The 24,417-nt window shown below is 37.1% G+C and overlaps 1 protein-coding gene across 2 annotated transcripts in view; it reads right to left on the reverse strand.

Annotated features, from left to right (window-relative positions):
* TTC8 (tetratricopeptide repeat domain 8) overlaps nt 1-23,623 on the reverse strand; it is a 39,572-nt gene extending 15,949 nt beyond the window's left edge. Inside the window, exons 1-7 of one of the 2 annotated variants that reach the window (XM_071557698.1) lie at nt 23,398-23,623; nt 15,161-15,190; nt 12,189-12,309; nt 8,722-8,785; nt 8,408-8,567; nt 8,054-8,143; nt 4,372-4,416 (exon numbers count right to left, since the gene is read on the reverse strand). In XM_071557698.1, coding sequence (XP_071413799.1) covers nt 4,372-4,416; nt 8,054-8,143; nt 8,408-8,567; nt 8,722-8,785; nt 12,189-12,309; nt 15,161-15,190; nt 23,398-23,505 — 618 coding nt within the window. In that variant the 5' untranslated portion in view covers nt 23,506-23,623. The remainder of the gene's footprint in view (nt 1-4,371; nt 4,417-8,053; nt 8,144-8,407; nt 8,568-8,721; nt 8,786-12,188; nt 12,310-15,160; nt 15,191-23,397) is intronic. The other variant, XM_071557696.1, reaches the window with a different exon arrangement.
* Nucleotides 23,624-24,417: the final 794 nt, after the last annotated feature.

Here is a 24,417-nt window from a genome sequence, read left to right on the forward strand (position 1 = left end):
AGCATGAGCAGACACTTCAGACAAGTACAGGTCACACTGCAGTGTCCTTCAGAGAGCTCTCCTCGGAGTGCTTTAATGACAAGTGCTCAAGAAGGACTGAGTTTCAGAAAACAATCTCTCTATAATTGCACATTCAGGTTGCTTTCTGGTACCCTAATTATTTCTGATAACTATTTTATGCCAGGCTAACAATTCTGGCTGTGATTGGAAAGTGGGAACTAAGACTGCGTCAAGTTTTACTAAACACTATCTTCAGCCATTCATCTGTCAGTGAAGATCCTGAACTCTTACTGGGATCTTGTACTAACATCAAGCAACACAGCATGACTTCATTTTGAAGTTAGTTTGTGAAATTAAGTCCTGTTTTTATACTTTCTAATTAATGAAATCACAAAGGAATAGGAAGATCCTGTTTCTGATACTCTACAAGTGATTACAAAAACCTTAATCACAAAATACTATCAATGTTACAAATATTTCTAAAAAGTGTTTGCCTGAGAAGGCCTTGAGCATGCAAATATTTAAGAATTTCTGCTTGTATTACAACGGTTTTTGACAATGCAGCCTCTGAACTGTTAGAAAACTGATTAGTCTTTTAAAAGTAAAAGCCTTCACCTTGCCGTGTCAATACCAGCTGCTAGCATATTTAAACTTCATTTTGCTGCAAACTTTTTTTTTAATTGTACAAATCAATGTTCAATCTGCACAGCATGCTAATTTAAAGCCAATCTATAGAGCAGCAATAAGTGATACACCTGTTCTGTACTCCTGTGTATTGCTGAAAGTTGGTGCAGTGTTATTAATAACTGGAAGGGGGGGAAAGGAGGAATTTGGGATTGGCAGGTACTGTATGTCCTTCTAAGGATTTTTGATTCTAATATACATATCACTTCAAAACCCAAATGCTTGTCCTAGAAGTTTTAATAAACTTTAGGATATAACTCATCATCTGGGCATACTGATGAGATGAAATTGTTACTGTCTAGAACACTTGGCATACTCATGTATGCAGGGTCCATTTCAATAACAGTCTTAACTCCCAGAAGCCTTTCAGCACAAATTTATTTTACTCTCAGTTCTTATGTTTATGCAAATAAAAATGTTAAAAACCCATGATACTTGGTTGGTTTTCTGTATTTTAAAAAAAAAATGTTTTTCTTAAAGCATGAAAAATAATGTAGATTCTTTAACTGTATTTAGCATGATTTGAGTTTACTTTCATTAACTGAACTATATTATAACTAAGACTTTCAAACAGTCTATCAACTGTAATGCAGTATAAAACAGCTTGTAGGTTTGTGGCAATTTACTATAGTATTGTGAACTTAAATTGGTAAAGTTGTTTGAAACAGTAATTTCATACAGAGTATTGCATGCACCAAGAAATTAGATAGATGGAAACAATGCCGAGCATCTGCTGCTTCTTTCATGTGCTGTTGAATCGCAGTAATTTTCCCAGCAACAATTATTGATTTAAGTCTTACTTGTAGATGTATCAACCCAAACAGTCCATAAAACAGCTGAGTAAATGACATTAGCTATAGTCAGTTTAGCACTATTTATTCTGGACAGTGTTTTCTAGATTTCTATTTTTTCTAAATCTTTCAAATTGATTTCTACCAGACAGTATAAATTACAATGAAGAAGAACTAAGGAAATATGAGAGCTCATGACTTCTGGCCACAACTATATCCTGCACACTCATTGCTCTTCCTCAGGATAAAGTGTCTTGTCATAATTACCCACCTATGAATAATGGCAAAATAGGACGTCACAGGCTACTGAAAAAAGTAGCAGCTGAACTCTTTCTGGACAAGTCTTTCAAATTGTCCTGTTCTCAGAGCATTTGGCCCATAAAATGGCTTTGAGAAATAGCTCAAGGAGTGCAGAAAGTCAGTCATTAAGTATATGTGTTCAAAAGCAAATAAGTCAAGAACAATAATGGATAGGATAACAGTATTTTCTTCAGAGAACTGTTTAATTTTTCATTAAATAAGATGAAAGAATTTTAAATACATTTTCAAGTGCTGAACAAGCTCAGTACTTCTCTCTTCTACTTGCATCCCCATGTTTCTGATAATTGATAGATTACAGATGTATTTACTTTTAATTTAAACCGATTTCCTAGCACTATTTATCCTGCTGAATGCACAATGATTAATGGCATTTCTCAACTGAAATTACTAAGCCTTTTTTTCTTTCTATATACTGGCTGAATATGAAACAGAAGATAAATAATAAAACTGCCTTTGTTTCTTAAATAATGTGTTAATAATAAATGAGAACAGTACAGACTGTTCCAGATCAGCACAGTGACAAAGGAAGGATATTATCACCACCACTTTGTGTTTTATTTGCAAAACTGCAGGAACTGCTGTGCTATCCATGCAGAAAGTCCCAAGAAAGGCTTTTTAAACTGAAGCCAATTTCCCAGGCTTCCAAGCCTTTCAAGCTCTTTCATCTCAGCTCATGCAGAAAAGTGTTGGATTTTGGTTTTTTTAAGAACATGCACCATCACACAGTAGCAGGAAATACAAAGATGTCAGTGAAAGTTGCAATAGGTAAGCAAGCAAGAGTCAGATCTACTTTTAAATAGTTAATATATGTGCTGTTACTCTGCTGAATCTCAAGTGATCACATTCTTTTTAGGAAGTTGCAGGAAATTGAATTTCTGAAATGCCATTGGTAGGAGATGTGAATAAACAGTGATGCAGCCACATTAAAGCAGAAGTGTTCCTTTTTTGTTTAAGAAAAATTAACGCAGATGAGGTTCAAAAGCAAGGAAGGACAGTTTGGAGAACAGAATTACACTGAAGAGGGTGTAGTCAAGTGTGTAGTCATTGAAAAGGTAGTCAATGAAAGCAAATTACAAAAAGCAAACAGAACAGTTAAAAAAATCTCTTCAGAGATATACATTACATTATAAAGGCATCTCATTCTGTGAAGTGTGAGACAATTTTTTCCCTACAAGATGTTGTCATTAACCAAACGTGGATCTCCGTGGTGCTTGCAGATATTTATTCAACTAACTCAGGTGTGTTTCAGTAACAAACAACAGAATCTTTTAATTACCAGTGCCATAAAACCCAGGCACTTTCTTCATATTCAGTATGAGAATAAGTAATTGTTAATTGCTACTTCTCTCTGACATTTCAGATGCTTGCACTTACTGTTTCAATGGTATTTTGGACTGAGTGCATTGCAATTCAATCCTCTTAAAAGAATACTATACAGTAAGCTGACAGTGCACAACAATAATCATTTGATACTAGATTAAAAAAGTTCACATAGCACATTTGGAAATGATAATGATCTATGCCAACAACAGCAAAATATTTTTGGTGTGTGTTATTGATTAACTGGAGAGTTTAACTCCAGGTCTAATCACACACCAGCTGGTAGTATTGCAGAAAATTCAGTAACTGTTTAGTCAACTATACATTATTGACACAAACTTATTTCAAACAACTTCAAGCAGAAATTTTGATGCATACATCTAACACAGCAATGAAATGTTTTGACACTTTAGTAACTGAATAAATTATTTATTTCCATGGATGGACTGAAAAAAACTTCTGCAACCTTTATCTTTTTCTGAAAGTTTAAACAATATGTACCCAAACTTGATCTTAACCATTTGGTGCTGTAACATAAGAACCACAGAAGAAAAATTTTGGATAGGGTAAGACGGAAATTGAAATTAGAAAAACTTCTGAAAAATAAGTAATACAGACAATTGTATGGACAATATAATCTTTCTCTCAAGACCACCAAACACTTTAGCACTATAGAACTGTTTCTAGAAAAAGTATCCAAAGTTCTACTGGTATTTTATTTTTATGTGGTTTCATCAAATACATTTCCTTTCTATTCATCCAAATGCATAAACAATCATCTCAGGAGTTTAAAATGTTAAATGATGTTCATTTCAATCACTGTTTTGTCAGGTATTTTCCCCTTCTTCTGTTAATGAACAGTCTTTCATAACTTATTGCTTACTCTCAACCCTCAGGACTCTGAACTTTCTAGGCAGTCCAGCTACCTCACATGCAGTTTCAGCTACTGCTCAGGCTCCAGTAAATTCTGTTAACATGAAATCATTAGATGCAGACACCTTACCATATTGATAGATGAGGGACCCTGTTTCGAGCATGTTTTGCTTCTCAAAAAAGAGAGCAATCCATAGTTGGTAAGTTATCCCTGATTATCACCCCTGTAAGGAAGGACTTCTCCCTCTTAAACAACTTCTAATGCTTCACTTCTGTACTTACCACCTGGATGTGTGTGATGTACTACCTAGACCCATAGTTTAGCAAAATATTGACAAAAATAACTGAATCATACTGAAAATGGAACATATGAGTTACTCACATTTTTTATGTCATTTTCATGGTGAAAAATATATTCGAACAATGCCTGCCAGAAGAATATTTAGAACATTGTCATATTTGAAGAAAAAATTTGATAATATTATTTCAGAGGAATACAGAATCTTAATTATGTTAGGCAGAAATTAATTATTTGTGAAAGCAATCACATTCACACATCACAACTGCTGACATTTACATTTATTCAAGACTTGAATAGACAAAACCTACAAATGTGCTATATTGTCATCACAGGAAAACATCTAACTCTTAATTCGTTGAAAGAGATTGGTGGAATTGCCTCATCTTTGGTCCTTAATGTCACCTTAAAACAAGAAAGGCAGCTATAATTTGAAAGTGAATACAGATTTGAAAAATATGATAACATTTCCATGACTTCTTAACTTTAAAATCAACAAGGGATCTAAAAAAAGCTTTTTACCCCTAAACCTACTTAAATTAAACACAGGTTTATTAAGAATGGAAGCTGAGCAAACCTTACCTTAGGGGAAAAAAATTCTAAGCCCTACACAATTTTGGGATCTGTCAAAATTCTTTTCTTTAATTATTTGTGCTACTGAAACTCGAACACACCATCACAATACCAAAGTTTAAAGAAGTCACATGCACCAGTTGTGCTGTGGATAACTGCTTACAAGCTGACAACAACTACACAGCAACATAACTGAATCTTTGTTTACTCCTGTATAAAGTTCAGCACATCACACATCACACTGCCTTGTAGCTGTCCTGCACTGGAATATAGATGAGTATGTAACAGGTAATGTGGGTGGCATTTTCAGTGAATAAAAGGATATTGAAAGATACCAACTAACTGAAGGGGGACTGGAAGCCTCTATTCCCAGAAATGTATTATAGGTGCTAGTAACACAAGACTCCATTGAGATGAACCTTGAACTTTTTATGCATCCAAATCCCAGGTCTTCATTGCTTCAAAAGAACAGAACATTTTTCTAAATTTGTACAATTCATTCTAAAAAACTAGAATAAATATTGCCTCAGGAGGAAAGAAATAAAGAATGAGACTTCAGTCTCCTAAAGGCTTCCATGACCCTTCTGCCAGCTTTTCTTAGACAAAATTCTTAAAATAATTACCTTAAGGAAACTAGAGAATTACTAATGAATTGTGATGTCTGGTGAGGAAAATAAACCATAACCTACTTTTCTTCTAGTTTTGGTCAAAGACTCTGAACAGATGATCAAAAGACATTAAAGAATTATTAAAAGAAACACATTTACAGGGAGATTAGAATAGATGGGTAAGAATAGAATAGACAATAAAGTAGTAGTGGAACATTTTCTCCTCTAGTTCAGTAACACACAAGCATTCAGTAAAAGTGTGAATCTAAAGTGACAAAAAAAGATGTTTTCTTGCATGGCTGTCACAAGGAATTTACTGTTGTTATGTATAGATTCTGACCTTCAGAAGGATTTAAGTGACTGAACGTTCACTTGGACAAAAATATCTAGAGTTATCTTAATAATTCTATTAGAAATCCACAAGCTAAAAAAGAACAAACTTTCAGTTTCATACCACAAACCAGTTGCTGACTGAGATTTACCAGAGGATCTCTCTGGTGACAGGTGATACCTTTCATGTTTGCTATGGCATTTCCAGTGATAGTCTTTAACATGGCTAATGCTAGTCACAGAGAAGCCACATTCCTGTATACTTCAAAACATCAGAAAACTCATCATGCAATGAGAAGATATAATATCTAACTTGAAAGAAAATACAGTGAGGATACTTTACAAACACATAAGGAAGAAGAATGTAGGAGGTATTCATACACAAACATGAATGCACTGGCTAATGATGTGAATTTAATAGCTGAAAGATTTATCATCTTTTGCATGTGGGAGAGGTGACAGCTCAAAAAGTTTTAAAACATTATACAATTATTCTTAACACAGTGCAGTCTGAAGTCTCACCTTCTGCTTTGGCTTTAGCCTTCATGCTGTTTCTTTAAAAAAAAGTTATAAATCCACGTAGCTCCAAATTTAAACTTAGATCTTACATTCTGTGCGAAATATTAACACCATAATGCATTAGCTTCATTATACTGACAAGCTCACTTGCTGCTTATGGATGTTTCTATGACTGCTGCTTTACATTTTTTGGCTTAAGCTTCTTTTCATACGAAATGGAAGGAAGGCAGAGCTGCCCCAGAAAATGCTGATTAAAAACCAAAATTGTTAAAAATATCTACATTTCTCATTCCCGAGAGCTGTTGTTGAGAGTATTTGCTCTGAAAGAACACATCTACTTAAATAGCATGTAGTCACCAAACACAAAAGCTAGCTGTCTTTAGGCAGAAGAACTAAGTTTTGTTTCTCATGAATATGTCTTGTGTTTCTTAATCCTTCCCAGGTTTCTTACATTCCTCCATATTTTGCAGACTGTAATGCATTTATTATAATGTGTCTGCTGGCTGATTGCTGGCAAGGACATAACTGGACAAAAGCCATGCAAGTTTTTTCAGTAACTGATAAAGAACTGACTTGTAAGTGCCCTCAGATGACAATCTGGAAGTCTTTGACTACCTCACCAGGGATATACCATGGCAAGTGATATACCTTTGATTACCACATTTGATACCTACTGTTCTGTCTAGTTTGTTTAGGAGGCCAAGGGACAATGATGCAAGGATTGGGTGGAGAATACAGTGCAATCACACAGAATTTATTTCGTTTAAAAACTATACTCAAATGCAATGTCATCAGTCTAGATCAGGCTTTAAAAAAAGAGAAAATTGCTTCTTGTTCATGAAGAACTATTAATCAAAGATTTAGACTGGGAGACCTAATTTCCACTACCAGATTATTAGGCATTGTTAGTCCTCTAACAGCATTCACCACCAGGTTTCTCAAAATAAATTGAATACGTACTGGTTCTTTCAACTTTAGGTTGACAACCAAACACAGCTCCCTAGAGGGTGTCTGATAGTTGTTTCATACTTGGTGCAAAATGAGTTGTTTGCCACAGTCCAACAGTTGTTTTTTGAAACATGTTCATCCATACAGGTAACTGGTTGTGTTGGGGAAAGATTCAACTGGAAGGCTACAGGATAAATCATCACACAACTTACAGCTCCCTTCCAACTCAGAGCTGGAACAAATTGGGCAGATAACTTGGGTAAACCTGTTCTATTGTCTAATAGTCAATGACCATCAGTCAGATGAGAGTAATTGAACATGAAGAAGCATTCTGAACAAAACAATGGAATCTTTTTATAGAAAAAGTGTTAACTCATGCCATGAAAGCAAAGCAAAAAAATCCAAACCTTCTGAATTTTTTAGGCCAAAATTGCCATTTCCAGACAAGGAGGGTTCTACAGGTTTTTCTGGTCCTGGCTTTTTTTTTTTTTCCCAGTTGTCCTTCATCATTCCTATACGTGCATTTCAAAAGTTTTTACCAGTGGAATACTTTACTTTGTCCAAATGTTTTCCCTACATTATACTTTCAACATAACCTCTTTAGACATACTTTCAATTTCAAATCTGGTAAAAGCTAGCAAAAGATAAATAACATATTATTTTTCTGAACTTCACCTCTACAAAATAGTTCATTATTGTTTTTATTCCCAATCCCATGAACAGTTGCATGAGAACGACATCAGAAAATAGGAAAAATATATCACCACATTAACCAAAGAGTTACATACCTTCGCCAGTTTGGGTTTTTGAGCATATTTTGCTAAATTCAATCGAGACAGATTTATGAAAGGGCCATCTGGATTTGTTAGCATTGAAGCCTGAAGGGGAAAAAGAAGTTTTTTAAGTGGGAAGATCCCTCACACTTTTTCTGAAAATTTTCAAAATATTAGTAGTATACAACAACACCATAAAACCCCAAACAAAACATTTTAAGATGCACTGCTCTACTGTGCAGTACAGACTAAAAATGCTCTCCTCCTTCAAACTTGAGTTTAGATGCAGCTTTTAAGTAAACTACAAATCTCTGTGCCAGATACTATGACCAAGAAATGCATCGTTTTGAGAAGAGTCAAACAACTGACCGTGCCCAGCCTGACATATCCCCCTGAGGCACTGGTGATGGGGCGGGCTGTGAGAGATGTCCGAGGAGTCCTGATTGCCTGTTCCACAGTGCTTGGCCGGCCACTTTGCGTGCTGGGTCTCACAAATCCTGTAATAGGTCTTCCTGATTGAGTTACTGGCCTGAAGATGTTAAGCATAATATCCTTATGTTAGGTGGTATTTATTGATAGAGAATTTAAACAGTTATACCTGAAGCAATTAATTTTCAGAAGTTAAATTTAAGATTTGCTCATTTCTAAGTAGTCGCATTTAAAAAAAATAAACTATCACATACCTAACAGCTGGGCTGGGGCCTCCACCTTGGCTAGTTCCAGGGAGTTTCAAAGAAGTTCCTGGTCCTATAAAATAACAGCATTTCTCATTCCGCATTGAGATACTACTCGCTTGTTCAGAGGACTTCAAAAATTACTGTTTTACAATCACTTCTAGACTGGAAATTTCTTTGTTCAAACTGAGAGGACATAGCACTAAACAAAGAAGACAAAACCAAAATATTACACTGTACTGCTGATAAATTGTTAGCAAGAAACCTGCCACAATGAACATGGTTTTCTCTCTTTTACTCTTCCCATTCTCTTCTTTATCCCACCTGGGAAGAGTGAACAAGGGGCTGTGTGGAGCTGCCTTCTGGGAATAACCGACAACAATGCTCAAGAATATCTTAGGAACAACAGATAGCCCTGAAGTAAGAAAGGTTACTGGAACAGTGAGACCATGCTAATTTGAAATGGTGCATTTTCTATCTGGGACTAAAATAACACTCAGACTTTAGTAAATAACCCAAAATCATCAGCCTACAGAGCAGATGGAGAATATCTCATGTCATTAAACCTAAGTAGGACCCTCACTCACAATTTACGGCACAGTACAGTTCAAACTCATCCATGTTCAAAGGTCATCAGTGAAAATACTGAACTGGCTTCAGCCCAGCTGAACAGATTAAGGGTCCCCCTCTTCACTTATTTCTGTTTTGACAGTGGATAATTAAGAATTACTAGTTTCTGCATGAAGATTTTCCACCACCTTCACTGACATTTGATTAGTCAGTTTTTCTAACCTGCTAAGTGAATGTCTACAAGGTGCTTTTAAATACTTGCTAAGAAGCAACATAGGACATCTATACCTCCTGGTGTGTTCACTACTTGTTACTGTGTACAGAAAAAAATGAGATTTAAGTTTGCACAGACAGTTCTTGACAAGTCACTGTTACTCAACTACTTATCTTCTATATACTTATGAATTGCTTTCATTGCAATGTTTCCAAAAACTGAAGTTAAACTGATAGGTAGATGGTTTCCTTCCTTCTTTTTTTTTTCCAAGATAAACCCCAAGTCTACTCTTTTTCAGTCCTCCCTCTCCTGCTTTCAAGCTGTAATGACCTCTGAGATGCTACAAGTCCAATGTTTAAGCAAGTTTAGTAGACTTGTCCAAATCAACAATTTCTAAATCTAAATACCTTCTAGTTTTTCTAATCCATGCTGATACCAAGCGCCTCTGACTCCAATATTACAGTAGCCACCTGACTACAGCTATGTTTAAGGTTTAAATAATACAAAAAAGGTATTAACCATGATCTCCTTGGTAAAACCAAATTTTAGCAACTGATGCTAAAATAAAGAACAAAGCCCAGTATTCTCTCTCTTCTAGTTGGCCACATTTAGGATGTCTGTTTCTTACTTGCCTTTTACAGTCCTGTGAATCTTGAATTTTTTACTCCACAACAGAAAGGGTTGACAGTCCATCCAGCAGAGTTTCTAACATGATAACTAGGACACTCTTCTGAGAAATGGAAAAATGGCTTTCAGCTTTTCAGACTAACAGACAAATGTACTAGTCTTCCAATTTCTGCATTGGTTTTTAAACTATTGCAATAATATAAAAGAGGAATGACTTTAAAATCTAGATGGTTTCTGAATAGCTCCAAGGACAGAGACTCCACAGCTTCCCTGGGAAGTCTCTGCCAGTGCTCAGTCACCCTGACATAAAATAGAGTGTTTCCTGATGTTCAGAGGGAACCTCCTGTGTTTCAGTCTGTGACCATTGTCTCTGGTCCCGCCACTGAGCAGCATTGGCTCCATCCTCCTTGCACTCTGCTTAATGATATCTGTGTTTACATTTTATATGAAACTGCAGTATTAGAAGATAACCTCAGATATAAGAAGAAAGTAAAATCAAGCTGTAGAAGAAAAATGTATTTTCTATGTGTCAGTGGACTGTTGTCTGGTTTGGTGACTACAAAAGACAAGTGGATAACTGGAAAGGGTTAAGCAAAGAGTTTTAAGACACAACACAAAATTAAAAAGATACAGGTCAGAATGAGAAGATTGTTTAGCTTATGAAAGAAAAGATCACTGGATGACTTAGTGATGGATTTAGCTGAAAAAACATTTTTTTTAAAAATAAACTTCATATCAGGCATAAAATATTCAAAAAGAAGCAACAGATGGAACTATAGTTGATAATTCCCATTAATGATATGGCGCACAGTGATAAAAGCTAGCAAATTTAATGCTTTAACAAAGACTGCAGAGGTTTCTCTATCTTTGAAAAGTTTTTATACTTTCTGAAAAATTACACACTAAGCTCAGGCACATCTAGTGGATTTGAAGTACGAAGAGCAAAGTCTTATCAACAATTCAGGAGTGCAGGCTACACTATCATAATGACTTTCTGTGTTTTTGAAATCTGTACACACTATCTAGAAAGTAATCTTTTTTCAATTTAAATATAGTAAGAATGTATTTGTATTATTTCTAACTAATACTCATCAAATTATTTTTCTTAGCAGATGATCGTACCACAGGGGACATGAAACGAAATAAAATTCTGAATTATATTATTATGCTGTTTTAAGAAAGACATGTGTAATTAGCTGATCATAATGTATGAAAACAACTTCTTTACTGCTTGACTGTTTATATGTGACCAATCATGTAAAGAAAATTTTAAAAAATGTAATCAGATAGGTAGGCAATTGCCTACGTCTATACAGACAAGAAAAGCTTTTTCTGCTTCAAATATTAGTTCTAGCCTATGTACAATTCTTCCCTTGAATTCCTTGACACTGTAGGTAGTTGAGAGCCACATCTATAAGTTGCATAAAAATTTCCATGTGGACTGTACTAAAGAAACAGAGAAAAATACAAATAATGCCAAAAAAGTAGTGGAAGGCTACTAATTATTACCCACGTAGAAGAGAACTGATGAAGTTGAAAGACTTGCATAGAAGAAAGAATGACAGAGCTGAAGAACTGCTCTGTGAAGAGAGGAAAGAAGGAGAGAAAAGCAGAAGAAAAAAAATCAGTTCAGATAATGTTTGGAGGACATGATAGCAAAAGGTTATGTCTGATTGTTGTCTACAGTACAGGCATATGAATAAGATACACAGTACACCAAAGGCGCATTTTTTTCTCTGGTTTCCCACAGCGCCCCAAGAAGCCACAACAGAGCAAAACAAATCAATGTGCTGATGAAAAAGAGCAAGTGAGTACAGAGATGTAGAGGAAAAGCTGATAAAACACTATTTGTCTGAACTCCCATCTGATGGGTCTAAGCACTATACCATGAACATGGTGGATCTCAACATTGCCAAGCAACCACAAAACAGCCTGAAACTCTTTTTCTACCAACAGTTATAAGCCGTATCAGGTCACCTCAGTATGTACTATTTTATACCAAATGACAATCCTGGCCAAAAGAGGTCTTGTTTATTCAATGTATTTGAGTGAAAGTCATTCTTACGTGCAACTTGAGCAATGGCATTTTCATCTAGGATCATCTCTGCAATTCCTTCTTGATCCATATCAATTTCATCCACATACACCATTTCTGTCAAAGCTCGTGTTTTCAGGCTCCAGGCAGCCTGAATAAGGATAAAGTAAAAAGCAAAATATCTTCAAGACACCAAGTAAACAATCTAACCAGAAATTTTATCATTTTTAAATTATTATTCACTTCACAATTTGAATAGGCCTAAACGAGACATTGACTTAAACAGGTAAGTATATCCATCTGTCTGATGGCGGTGAAAAGGGTACCAAGTCCTTTGTTCAAAGCATCAGTTGTAAAAAAATCTGTAAACATATAGATTAATCTCAGAATCTGAGATGCCTATTGGGACACCTTTTAGTGTCTGGACTGACAAATTACTACATTAAATATCTTGGAGAATAATGTTAGCAGCATGGAAAGGCAAGCATTACACTAGCCTATGTGACAAGCTTTGTGTAGATTGTAAAGACAACAAATCAATGAGGAGAAAAAAGAAAACATGAAAAATCAGTGGTAGCCATAGACAAGTACCAACAAAATATGTGTAGATCCAACCACTGATAACTTGATATGATTGTAATATACTCATACAGCTGGCATGATAAAGGGATTCACAAGACCCATTCCTGATCTTCCATGAGATATTGAACTGATCATCACAAATTTTCCAGAGTAAGTATCTCTGCCAAAACAATTAGATTTCTTTCCTTTCTGGCAAAGTACAGCGGTCTGGTGTAAAAGCATGTTTAATACTGGCTAAGGAGACATCTCAAAATAGAAACAGACTGATGCTACCTTAATAGAAATAAAATTCAAATACATGGAAACATTTGTTCTTTAAGTAAGAGGTATGAGAAAATCTGAACTTCAATCTTATTTAATAATTTAAGTAATCATTTAGTGAGACACTTCCCATTCATCATGTCTCAGACCATCCCTTCCTCTACATTTCCCTCATGCTTCTACACAACTTTGTAAGTTTCAATCAAAAAGAAAGCATATCTAGAAACACTGAAATATTTAACTATTCTTCTAAAAAGTACTTTCTTCCAAGCAGAAGTAAGAGGGCTTTAGTCAGCCAGTTCAACCACAATTAGAAACTTCTGTACAAGTATGAAGAGAAAGGAACTCAGCAGGATGATCTGACTCTAGGCCAGACAGACTTAATCCAGATTTGCTTTATTATCTTTTAGTTTCTTCTTATGCAGTAGGATGACAGGCTTTAATTTGCATTCCAATTTGCAATTAGATGTTCAATACCTTCAACTGTTTTTCATTACTATAGTTTGTTGAATTTTTAACACCTTGATGGTATTCTGCTCTTTTCAAAGACATGTATGTCTGCAGGAAACATAAGCATGTCTCTACTGGAAATATGCTCAAATTAGAGCTCTTGTATAGGCAAACACCGGCTAATTACCGAGTAGAGGTAATTGCCTTTTACTGGGAATTGAAAGTAGCAACTTCTCTACAGTAACTGCTAAAACTGGAGCCAGTTCTTTATACAGGCATAAGTGGATAATTGTGATTTTTCCACCAGCTAACATGTGATAATGTGTTTTTAAAAGCAACGTGTCTCTTTGTCATTATTGGACAAGTATCTGTCATAAAAATAGATTCCTTAGGCAGCTCTTCCAGTCTTAAGATCCTAGTCCAAGGCTTCAAACCCAAGAAAAATTTCAAATATCACTTATTATTCCTTAATTATACATCAGTCTGTAAATTAGGGTATTTGGTCTCTCCCTGTGGGACTGACATTTTTTTTTGTTATAAGCAGCTTGTCTGGTGCTTTTTTTAGGAAACAGCCACTTAAACAGTAGGAAGAAGAAAGGGACAGATCATTTCAGAAAACCCACACACTCACCACATAACAACAGATATGGCTTGCTTAACTCATAATCAGACAGAACTTTACAATAACTAATAGTAAATAAAGAGGGAAGCATTATTTTAAGTATCATAACTACAGAAATGTGATACAGTATTTAAGAAGTCTAAGTTCCAGAAAGAAATGTGACAAAGAGTTCTTCACTTAGTTCCTGAGAAGTTTGTCACGTAATTGAGAATCTTTCTCTTGTTCCTCGAAAGTCCAAAAACCAAACTAAAAATATAAACTTAAAATCTAAATTTAAACGTTTTTTTCTGAATATGGTAACACACTTTTCTAAGAGATTTATTCTCCATTAATTGTAATAAATTTTATTCCGAAAACAATGAAAACCCCAAGGACACAACAACTACATTGTGAAGGGCAATTATTAAAGTCAAGAAGGTATCTGGCAGTATTTCACTGAAACCATTCTATACGCAAACAACTGGCATGACTCCCTTGGAATGTAACTGGAGACTTGTAAAATATGTAAATATTGCATTTAATCTCTTCTGACTGTGGGCTGGAGCCAAAAGATGCCACCACCTGCAAAACACTGTTCTTGCTAATGTGGACAGAGAAAAAATTAATCAATTACTCTCAGTCTTCCATCACTTATGGAAATCATTATCATGCAGCTACAAGGACTGTACACAAGGTAGGGAGTGAGAATGAGCTGTAGGAGCGGCAAGGGGACAGGAAACAGCCCACCATTACATGTGTTAAATGAAACATGAAAGTGAGCCCTAAGAGCACAAACATTGTTCTGCTTTTTCCTCATCTCATCTGAAGGTCATTTAGTTCAAGGTAGACTCAATTTTGCTTTTAGAAGGCACTGAACTGCTGATTAAAGCTATAGGAAATACATGAGAGAAATAAGCTTCTATCAAATATAAAAGCTGCCTATTCAAAATACCAACAATCTACCCCTTATCAAATGTAATGCCTTACCAATGATGAAAAACAAATTTATGCCATTGAGGACTTAGCAACAAAACAAGTATTTTTCAGTGTATCAGAAATTCTTCCCAATGATTGTATCTAATAATTGTATTTATGGAAAGAACTTTACCTGAAACGCGGTGTATTCAGAATCAAGCCCCTGAAAAGAGAGCAAATAGAAATTGAGGAATGGCAATGCCAAACAATAAAAACAACAACAAAAATGGATTTATACTCTGTGACCATCTCATTTTGGAAACACATTTTCTCTCTGATACATATTTCTGAATTTCCATTTTATTACATTATCTCAACTTAAGCATATTGTGGAGTTAATCAACATTTTACACAATGAAAGCAGATCTGCAGTAAGTGGATCTCTCTGATACCTTTGCTTTCTTGCTTCCGCTGGATCATTCTGGCCAAATCTTAGATCTCTTAAAAATTAACCAGATTATTATGCCATGGGCTTTAGAACAGCTACTTAATAAAATCCTTCTTTGTGCATTTTTGTTAGTTGCTGCTGGTGATCACACTGGTATCACTCAAGTACACCAATAAAAACAATCAGCACTTTTCTTGCATTTTATGATTAAAATTATGCATTCATTGTATTCTGGATAGTAAAGCTGCAAGTGGAATAAATGTCAAATTAATGGCCTATTGCACCACCCAATAAATAAAAGGAAAGATATCAGATTAAGTTTATTACAAGCGAAAAGGCAAAAACTTGCTTCTGCTTGAAAACCTGTGCTAAAACTGAGTAAATAGTAAGAGAAAGAAATAAAAGTTTATCATCAACTATTGTGTAATTATCATGTTCAGGGCTTCTGCTGCCCTCTTCCAGGGACTGGGGAGGAGTTTTTCCTACTGTATTACCTAGCTTTAGACAAGAAACATGGGAGACAGATATTACTTTCTCTAAACCACTATTAGTTTTTTGTAGTGTCAAGATCATTTCTGCTCCTGGAGGCAGGGGGAAATTTCTTGCACATCTGGCCTTGCGTAAATCACTCAAGAGTTAAACCAGCTATATTAGACTGAATATACAATCTTAGAGTAATTCAGACTATGAAGGGACTTCTGCAGGTCTCTAGTCCAAAGCCCTGCTCAAAGAAAGGTCAGCTATGAGGTCAGTTGAGGTTGCTCACAGCCTTGTCCAGTTGGGTCTTGAAAGCTTCCAAGGATGGAGGCTGCACAATGCCTGTGGGCAACCTGCTCCACTGCTCACTGTCTTTATGGAGAAATGTTATTCCTTGTATCAAGCCAAAGCCGCTGTTCCATCTCTGCACCACTGCAGCGGGCCCCTGGCTCTATTTCCTTGATAACCTCCTCGTATGTATTAGAAGGCTGCTATTAGACCACGGTGGTGTCTCCTCCAAGCTCAAGCAGTGCCCCACGTGCTGCTGGTGCCCTTTGCAGCCAGAACACATTTCTGGCTCCAGTTTCATCAGGAGAATGGCAAGGTCAAGCTTGCTCTTTTCGTCTGTAGCATGAGACACGCTCTACTTCTTTCAATTCCAATAAATTTACTCAGTAAATTCTATGACAGCAGGGACCTGGAAGACTGGTGAAGGACATCTTCTGGAGTGTACTGGAATTTCTGTGGCCTTTTAAGGATTGCATTTGGAGTCACCAACTTGTTCACTGGCGTTAGAATGCACAACACAGCTTAGACATGAACTATGCTGGGGAACTAAATGTTACCAGAGGGACTCTCAGCTGAGAGTGATGTACCTGGGCTTGATCAGGGCACTGAAACTGCCTTTGCGTATCAGATGTATGATTATATGAACTCCAAGTTCTTTTGTTCATAGCATTTGTCTTCCAAAAAAACAAACCATTTAGCTTCCTAAGTAATAAAGAAAAGGACCTTGAGATATTCAGCTTGCACTTTATTCACCTCATTGCATCTGAGTGTTACAGCACATCTGAAAAGGGTGTAAGAGCAGTAGGGGATCTTCCATACCATATGTGCTACAGCAACTAATGAGGACAAGGATGGAATATTATGTCAACACTAACTCAAAAAAACCTGGATGATACAGATGTGTATCTTACTTTAGGCTATGTTGATTAGTTTGAAAAACAATTTAAAAACAAAAGAGATTTGCTTGTAGGACCATTTGCATTACTCAAAAATTCAGAAATTACATCCCTCATCATTTTGGAAGAAAAGCAGAGCTGATCAATAACAGTAACTAAAAGCATTGCTCTCTCATACTCTCATAATGCCAGATGAGAGTATGCACTCTTCTTACTTCCTAACTCATCGTTTCAGATTTTGACAAGAAGTAACTTTAGATTTTTTAATAACCCTCAAGTAGTTAAAAAGACCCTCACATTAAACAAAAGCATAGAACAACAAAAATTACACTAAAATATAATATATTTTAACATGGGTGGATCCAGAAGTTGCTACTCATGCAACTAATCCACTGGAATTAGGTTTCAAATAAAGAGTTCTTTGAGAGGATTAACAAATAGCGTTGCCCTGTAAGCTTGTATCTTAAAACAAAAGCTCAAACTTACTCTTCATTTACACATAGAAAGCTCCTTTGAAATTAAAAAGATTGCAAAAGCTATGAAGGAAGGATTTAATCCAGATCTCGAAATCAACTGAGGACACTCTAAAATTGGTATTAATATATAGAGTCAGTTTATTTGAAGACCAAAAATATTTTGAATTACATTTTCTGCCACTTACGGCCTAGAAGAGGGAATGAAAAGATTTCATACCTTATAATGTAAGGCTTCATTCTACAATTAATTTCAGGTGAGTACAATTTAATACCTGCAGAATATGAAAATTAGTATATTCTGAAAATGCTCTTCAAATGATTAAGAGCAGAAACACAGAAAAAAAACCCCTTTACCCAGAACAATGACTTCACTGTAAGAATCACTAATTTTCATACATAAACTTAACTACAGTCTCTTGAACCAATAACTGATTTCCATTGAAGATGCTTTTTCCAAATTCAATGCCCATAAACATAACTGTGATAATTCTATTATGACCTTACAAAGACCAGTATGCAAGAAATAGAAGCTGAAAGTTCACCATGGGAGAAGGACAAATGAACAAAAGCAAATCCTCATAGTAGACCATTAATCAAGAAGGACACCCACTGTATGCCTGTTAATTACATTAGGCATTTTTTTCTATTGTTAAACTAGAGCAGGCCTCATACATGGGTCCTGGTTATTGCCTCGAATCTGACATATGGAACCCAAAGAGTAATCAGATTAGGTGACTAATCAGGATGATCAACAGAAACAGTCCTGGATTGTATTTTCCCTAGGTCATGTTATTACTATAAACATAGAATACAATGCCTGTTTGCTTACAATAGGAAATAACTAAACTGAACATTAGTACTTCATGTGTTTGTATGCCCAAATAGTAATGATAGAAAATAAAGCTTTTATTTATCCTAAGATAAGATAGTCAGCATAAAAGCAAATTCCACCAATAACACCTATATTCCTAATTATGAAATAAAATGCAGAGGATATTTTATAGAAAAAAATTCAATCTTTCAAAAAATGTAACTCAGTAGCTACTAATTATTCTTCTATAAAAATGTTATTCATTAAGAATTCTTTAGGCAAACTTGATTGATTTCAAAATGTTTTGATTTCATTGTTGTGTTCTTTAGGAATTCAAGTTTACAATGGCATAGCATTTAATCCTGCTATGCAAGAAAATTCTTGATTCCTGCCAATTAGCTACAAGGTCAACACAACACCTTAAAAACCTCCTAGGGCTTTACTGCATCTGGGGACAGGAGTCAAAGAGAGTTCTCCACCAATAAAGACAGTTTCTAAATGTATGTACATGTGACTACTGACTGGATCATCAGTCAACTTATTTTTGAGAACTTCATCTTTTACAATGTTCTTAAAGGAGAACTTCTTAAGAATCATTATACTTGTGATAAAAACATATTCTGAATACTAAGTTATATGTACAGAGAGTGGTAAATTAAGATATATATCAAGATATACTGGTCTAGAAAATTTACTACATTTATAAGTGTGACTGGCAAAAATGCCATCTTGTAAAAAGCTGGTTTCAGCAGCCCATAGCTCTGGGACAGTATTGTGGATACAATGGAGCAGGAGGGATGCTATCGTTTAGCAGACCAGCTGGGAACTGCGAAAAAGGTAAAGGTTTTCAGACAAGAAAGGCCACCTCTTTCAGGCATGGAAATGTTCTTCAATTATGCCCTGTTAGTCTCTTCCCTTAGTTATCCATTGTTACACTACACATCTTAGAAGGAGAAGGCTGCTTACCTAAGCATGAAACAGTCACGGTTTAACTCAACCGCCCCTGGGCATGTATTTAAAGGGCACCATCTCCTGTGGTTTGGTTTATGTCATATCCTAACACACACTGTTCAAAGAAGTGAATCCCTGAACAGGGACTGAGTTCTTATAAGACCCTTCTTTCCCTGGCTGCAGAGGCAGGGAGGCACATGCTTAGCAGAATGTGGGACAAGAGGATAAGAACAGATGGCATGGTGATTACAGCCCCTGAGTATTCCCTCGTGCTGCACAGCAGCTTGCTTAATCCAAACTTTTCCTAAGTGTTGTCATTTGTCTGTCTGCTTTCCTGCTGCCCAACATGACAGTTTGATTTGAAGAAGTGCTACCATTAAGAGTTTGACCATTCAATCTGTAAGAATTACTGTGTGTTCCTTAAGAACAACAAACCACACATATTGGGTTAGGTACCAAAAATGATACATACTTAATTTCCGACATATCATCAGGTTATAGTTATACTAAAATACTACCAATGTAATTCACACAGATGGAAGACAGCACTATTTTCTGGTAGGTGGCTGAAGATGACAGAAATAAAGTTTAACCAAAATAATTAGGAACTACTGATTTAATTAATATGCCACTTCAAAAGTAACAGAGACATCAGGAAATCAAAATCAATCTGCCTGAGAATGGTCCTGGATTCATCATTAACATGAACAAAAAATAATCGTAGATCACTCTTCTGATATTCACAACTACAGCAGAGAAGCTGAAATGCTACCATTGGAATAAATTCAGAATGATGCAAAATAGGATTAGACTAGGCAAGCAAGAGAATTAAGTAATGTATGTCACTTAATGGAGTTCTAATTATCTCAGTATTCAGCCTTGGACCTCAATATCTTTAAAAGGTTTTATAAACATAATGGTTCTATTAAATGCAAAGTATAAATGCTACAAGATAAACACGATTTGCTTTTCCATTTTGTTGTATTAAGTTCAAAATAGTTTGTAAGATTGCAGTGACATACAAAACACATTTTTGAGGTATATTCCTTTACTCCAGACCCAAAGTTTAGCAGGTTAAACAAGACAGTACCTGAAAGCAGCAAATGCTAGAAAGTAATGAGCTGAGAGTGTAACAACATCGGTGAGGAAAAGACCTGCAAAGCTTCAAAAATGAGATGAAGAATAATAAAATACAGGCTCACGTGGACAGATAACCAGCAAGTATTAAGATTTTGTGTTGATTACGATAAAAAGAGTAAAATCTACAGATAATGAACATAGTTGACTGATGAAGAGAAACTCCCTTCCATATTAAGTCTGCCATGAATGTTAAAGATATTTTCTCAGCAGATAATTAGAAAATGTTTTGTTGAAGAGATTTCAGGTAAAACATTTTGTATGTTGATCTGGTTTGAGCTTGTTTCAAGCCTCACTCTTGAAAATTACTTACTGGATATTCTGGTTTCTCCAACCTGTTGTGCCAAAATAAATAGGTGCTATAAATAATGCTACATCTTCTCCTGTCAGGAGTTGTGCTTTTTGTCTGGACTAACACACAGGAATGATGGAAGAAAGCTGTGTAGCCATTACACTATACACCATAAATGCAGTATACTCCACAATCCTTCTGAAGAAGCATGCTGAGTTGCCATTATAACCACCTCTCCAATTACTTTTTTAAAAGAAGTCTCTAAACTGTTGATCCTTATATAAAGTACTTATATAGAATAAAATCCACTTCCTGGTGTCTGCAAACTTTGGACATGATTTACTTGCACACTGGTGTATGAAATCTTTTTGGACAAAGACTGAAACATCATTTCATGCACTTTTAAAAGCTGTAGAGACAGACAGATATTTCCTAATCTCCAGTAGAGATATTTTGACATACTTACAGAAGTCATTCATTCCTGGTTAAAATGAGGACTCCTCAAGGATTCCTCAAGAAGATTATATGGGACAAGACCCAAACTAGCCATACTTCAAGTTTGCCACTACAGAAACCAAAGACATTTCTCTCCCATGTGAACTTTCCAGTAGGTTTGAAATGTGCTGCTGCTGTAGAATACCCTTTTTCACATAACACTGTGAATAGGAAATGAACATACCAAAATTATAAAGTCCAGTCTTTTGCAGGCAACTGTGACCTGGAAGTTTATTCAAAACACTGATGAAACTTGATCTTCAGAGAATTCAGAGACTTCATGTAAGACTTGTAAGAGCTTATGATTTGAGCTGGCATAGACAAGGTTCACAGGAAAGGAAATTACCTTAAATGTTTTCCATCTCTCTTTCTTATAGAAGACAAAGCTTATAGGCTGGTGTAAGCATTTCAAAGATTAAGTGATCAATTGCTTGTCTTAAATTTATATAGAATTTGGAAAAACTGTCATACTGCTGGTATGTAAGCTGCTGGTTCTCAAAGGAGAGTGTAATGTGTACCTTATCTAAGAAACCAATTTAATTTATACACTTCAATGTTTCAGCATGCTTGATCAATATTTGGAAGAAGGAAGACCAATTTGGGTTTATATCACAGAATCACAGAATGTTAAGGGGTTGGAATGGACCTTAAGGATCATCTAGTTCCAACTTCCTCTGCCACGGGCAAGGATACCTCCCACTAGACCAGGTTGCTCAGGGCCTTATCCAACTTCATCCTCTCATTGCTGTTCTGTTAATTTCCTCCTAAATATTTCTCCCAGCCTTGTACATCTTCTATTCCTTACCAGAGCTACTGGAAACAGGCCAGCAAAAGTTTGGAGTTGCCAGGTGTAACAATACAATTTTATACCTGAGCTGCAGCACACAGTAGACATGCAGCTGTCTTTTTATTTTCACGTTGAGATCATAGACTGAAAAATGTTTTAGTAACCAAAAATTTATAAATTAAGTGCAACAGAAGCACGATGGTCTTCACAAGCTTTATTTACTGTTGTCTACAATTGTGCTACTTCAAGAGTTGCTATCATGAATCAAGTGTTGTACGCTCATATGCAACGATTACATACATAAAGACCAAATAATGTATATACACATAAATAATACAGCACTTGCACAGAACTAATACTCAATCCCATTTAGCATTCAGGAACACTGTTCTTGGAATACCTTCTCGGCTAAAACTTTTTCTGCTTACGGCACCAGTTGGTGCCTTACAATGTAAAACATAAAAAAAGAATTTTTAAAATATCCATCCTAAATCAATTTAAATAATTGCTGTGTGTTATATTTACACAACTGTGTGACCACGCAGTTTTCTTTAAAGACTTGTCCTTTGTGATGAAAAGAACTGCCTCCAGGATTCTTAAAATATCTATCCATAGAATGCTTTGAGAGACTTACAAATTTACTGTGAAGTATTTATGATGAAAAGTCTATTCAATTACTGTTTCTAAAATATGGCATTAAAAATATTTACATGCACATACACATTAATCCAAAACCAACTTTCTCCAATCATTCCTTCTACAGAAGGGTGAGAAAATATGTAGGTATTGAACAACACAAGTCCAGACACTGGAGCTGGAGAAAGAGCAGAGAGAGGAGTGCAAACACCTTCTGCTCCAAGGTACGCAAGCTGAGCTAAAATGCGTGTTCATCAACCTGATGCGATTAGTCTATACAACAGAGATGATACCTGAACATCAGCACAAATTCAACAGGAATATCCCTAAGCAGACTTTTGGTCTTGGCGGTTCTTCCTTTAACTCCGCAAAGTCCTGAGTGAGTTACAGTCCCCTAGTGGGAGTCCTGCCCGCGGTAGGGGCACTGCCGCGCTCCCCGAGCACGCCGCGCATTCAGTAGCGGGGCTGGGCCAGGAGGACTCCCCGGCGCGTGCCGGGGAGGAGGCGGAGCGGCGGCTCCGCCCCGGCAGGGCAGGGGGGTGGGGAGCTCGGAGAGCCGGCGCTGCGCGGCCTTCCTCTCCGCCTGCTGCTCCTCGGCCCAGCCCAGCGCTGCCGCCCGCCCACGGGGGCCGAGCCCGCCCCTCCGGCGGCCGCAGCGAGCTCGGAGGGGTCCCGGTGCTGAGGTGGCACGGACGGGCCGCTGCCGCCGCCTCCCGCCCCGGCCCGGCCCCGCTACCTGCTCGCCGGGCGGCCTCTCCAGCAGCTGCGAACAGAGGTCCGCGCACTCCCGGAACTTCCTCCGCCTGAAGTAGCTCCAGGCCTGGAAGAGCGGCTCCAGCCCCATTTCGCTGGCGGGAGTGCCGCGGGCGTTCGGGCCGCGCTGCCGGCGCCTCCCGGGGCCCGGGGCGGAGTGGGGCCGCTGCTGCCGCGGAGCCGCCGGGCCCCGCCTCGGCCGCCGGGGCGGAGCGGCCCCAGGGCGCGGCTCTGGGCGGCACCGCCCGGCCCGGCCTGGCCCGACCCTGCGCGCTCCCCGCGGCCACCGGGCATGGGCCTGGCCGAACCGCTCACGCCAGCGCTTCTTGGGAGCTCGTACACTGTGACTGAAAGCAGAGTTTGGTCTGTAAAATTGGGATCGGTAGACTTCAAATGACCCCATTGTTTTAAACTGTGCCCTGTTACTTGATGTCCTATTAGCAAGAGCCGTTTCGAGTTGGAATAAATGCCTGGACAATATAATACAGGCTATTAATCCTTATTCGGGTTAAATGTCCTTTGGAGCCATGGAGCCCTCATCGAAAAAGTACAAATTGCTATGAGCAACACTGTTTTCAGTTTTGCAGACCCTGTTAGGTCCTTCATGAGTTTTTGCAGAGAAATTATAAACTCAAGGTATTTGGAGATTTAGAAAGTTGAAATTCAATTACTCCTAGTTTGTTTGGAGAAATAACTGCATTTGCGGTGTGAAAATCTTTGGTGGATGAACATGAACAAAGTTGCTAAAATCACATCATTGGCATTTTAAGAGATGACTGATTTTATTGCTTTTATCTCACCAAAACTATCAGTTTATCCATGATGCATGAAAGGGATACCCAGGCTAGCAAGACCAATGTCAGGTGGAAAGATGGAGAAACAAAAGTTCCAGTGTCAGGACTTTAGTTCATTCAAATATGGGAATAAGTGGCTTGAGCTGAAGTAATAGTTACAGACAGCTGGGGTTTGGATGTCCCATAAACAGCGCACAGGTGTATTGGGT

Source organism: Pithys albifrons, chromosome 6, assembly GCF_047495875.1.
Source record: "Pithys albifrons albifrons isolate INPA30051 chromosome 6, PitAlb_v1, whole genome shotgun sequence".
Taxonomy (NCBI): domain Eukaryota; kingdom Metazoa; phylum Chordata; class Aves; order Passeriformes; family Thamnophilidae; genus Pithys; species Pithys albifrons.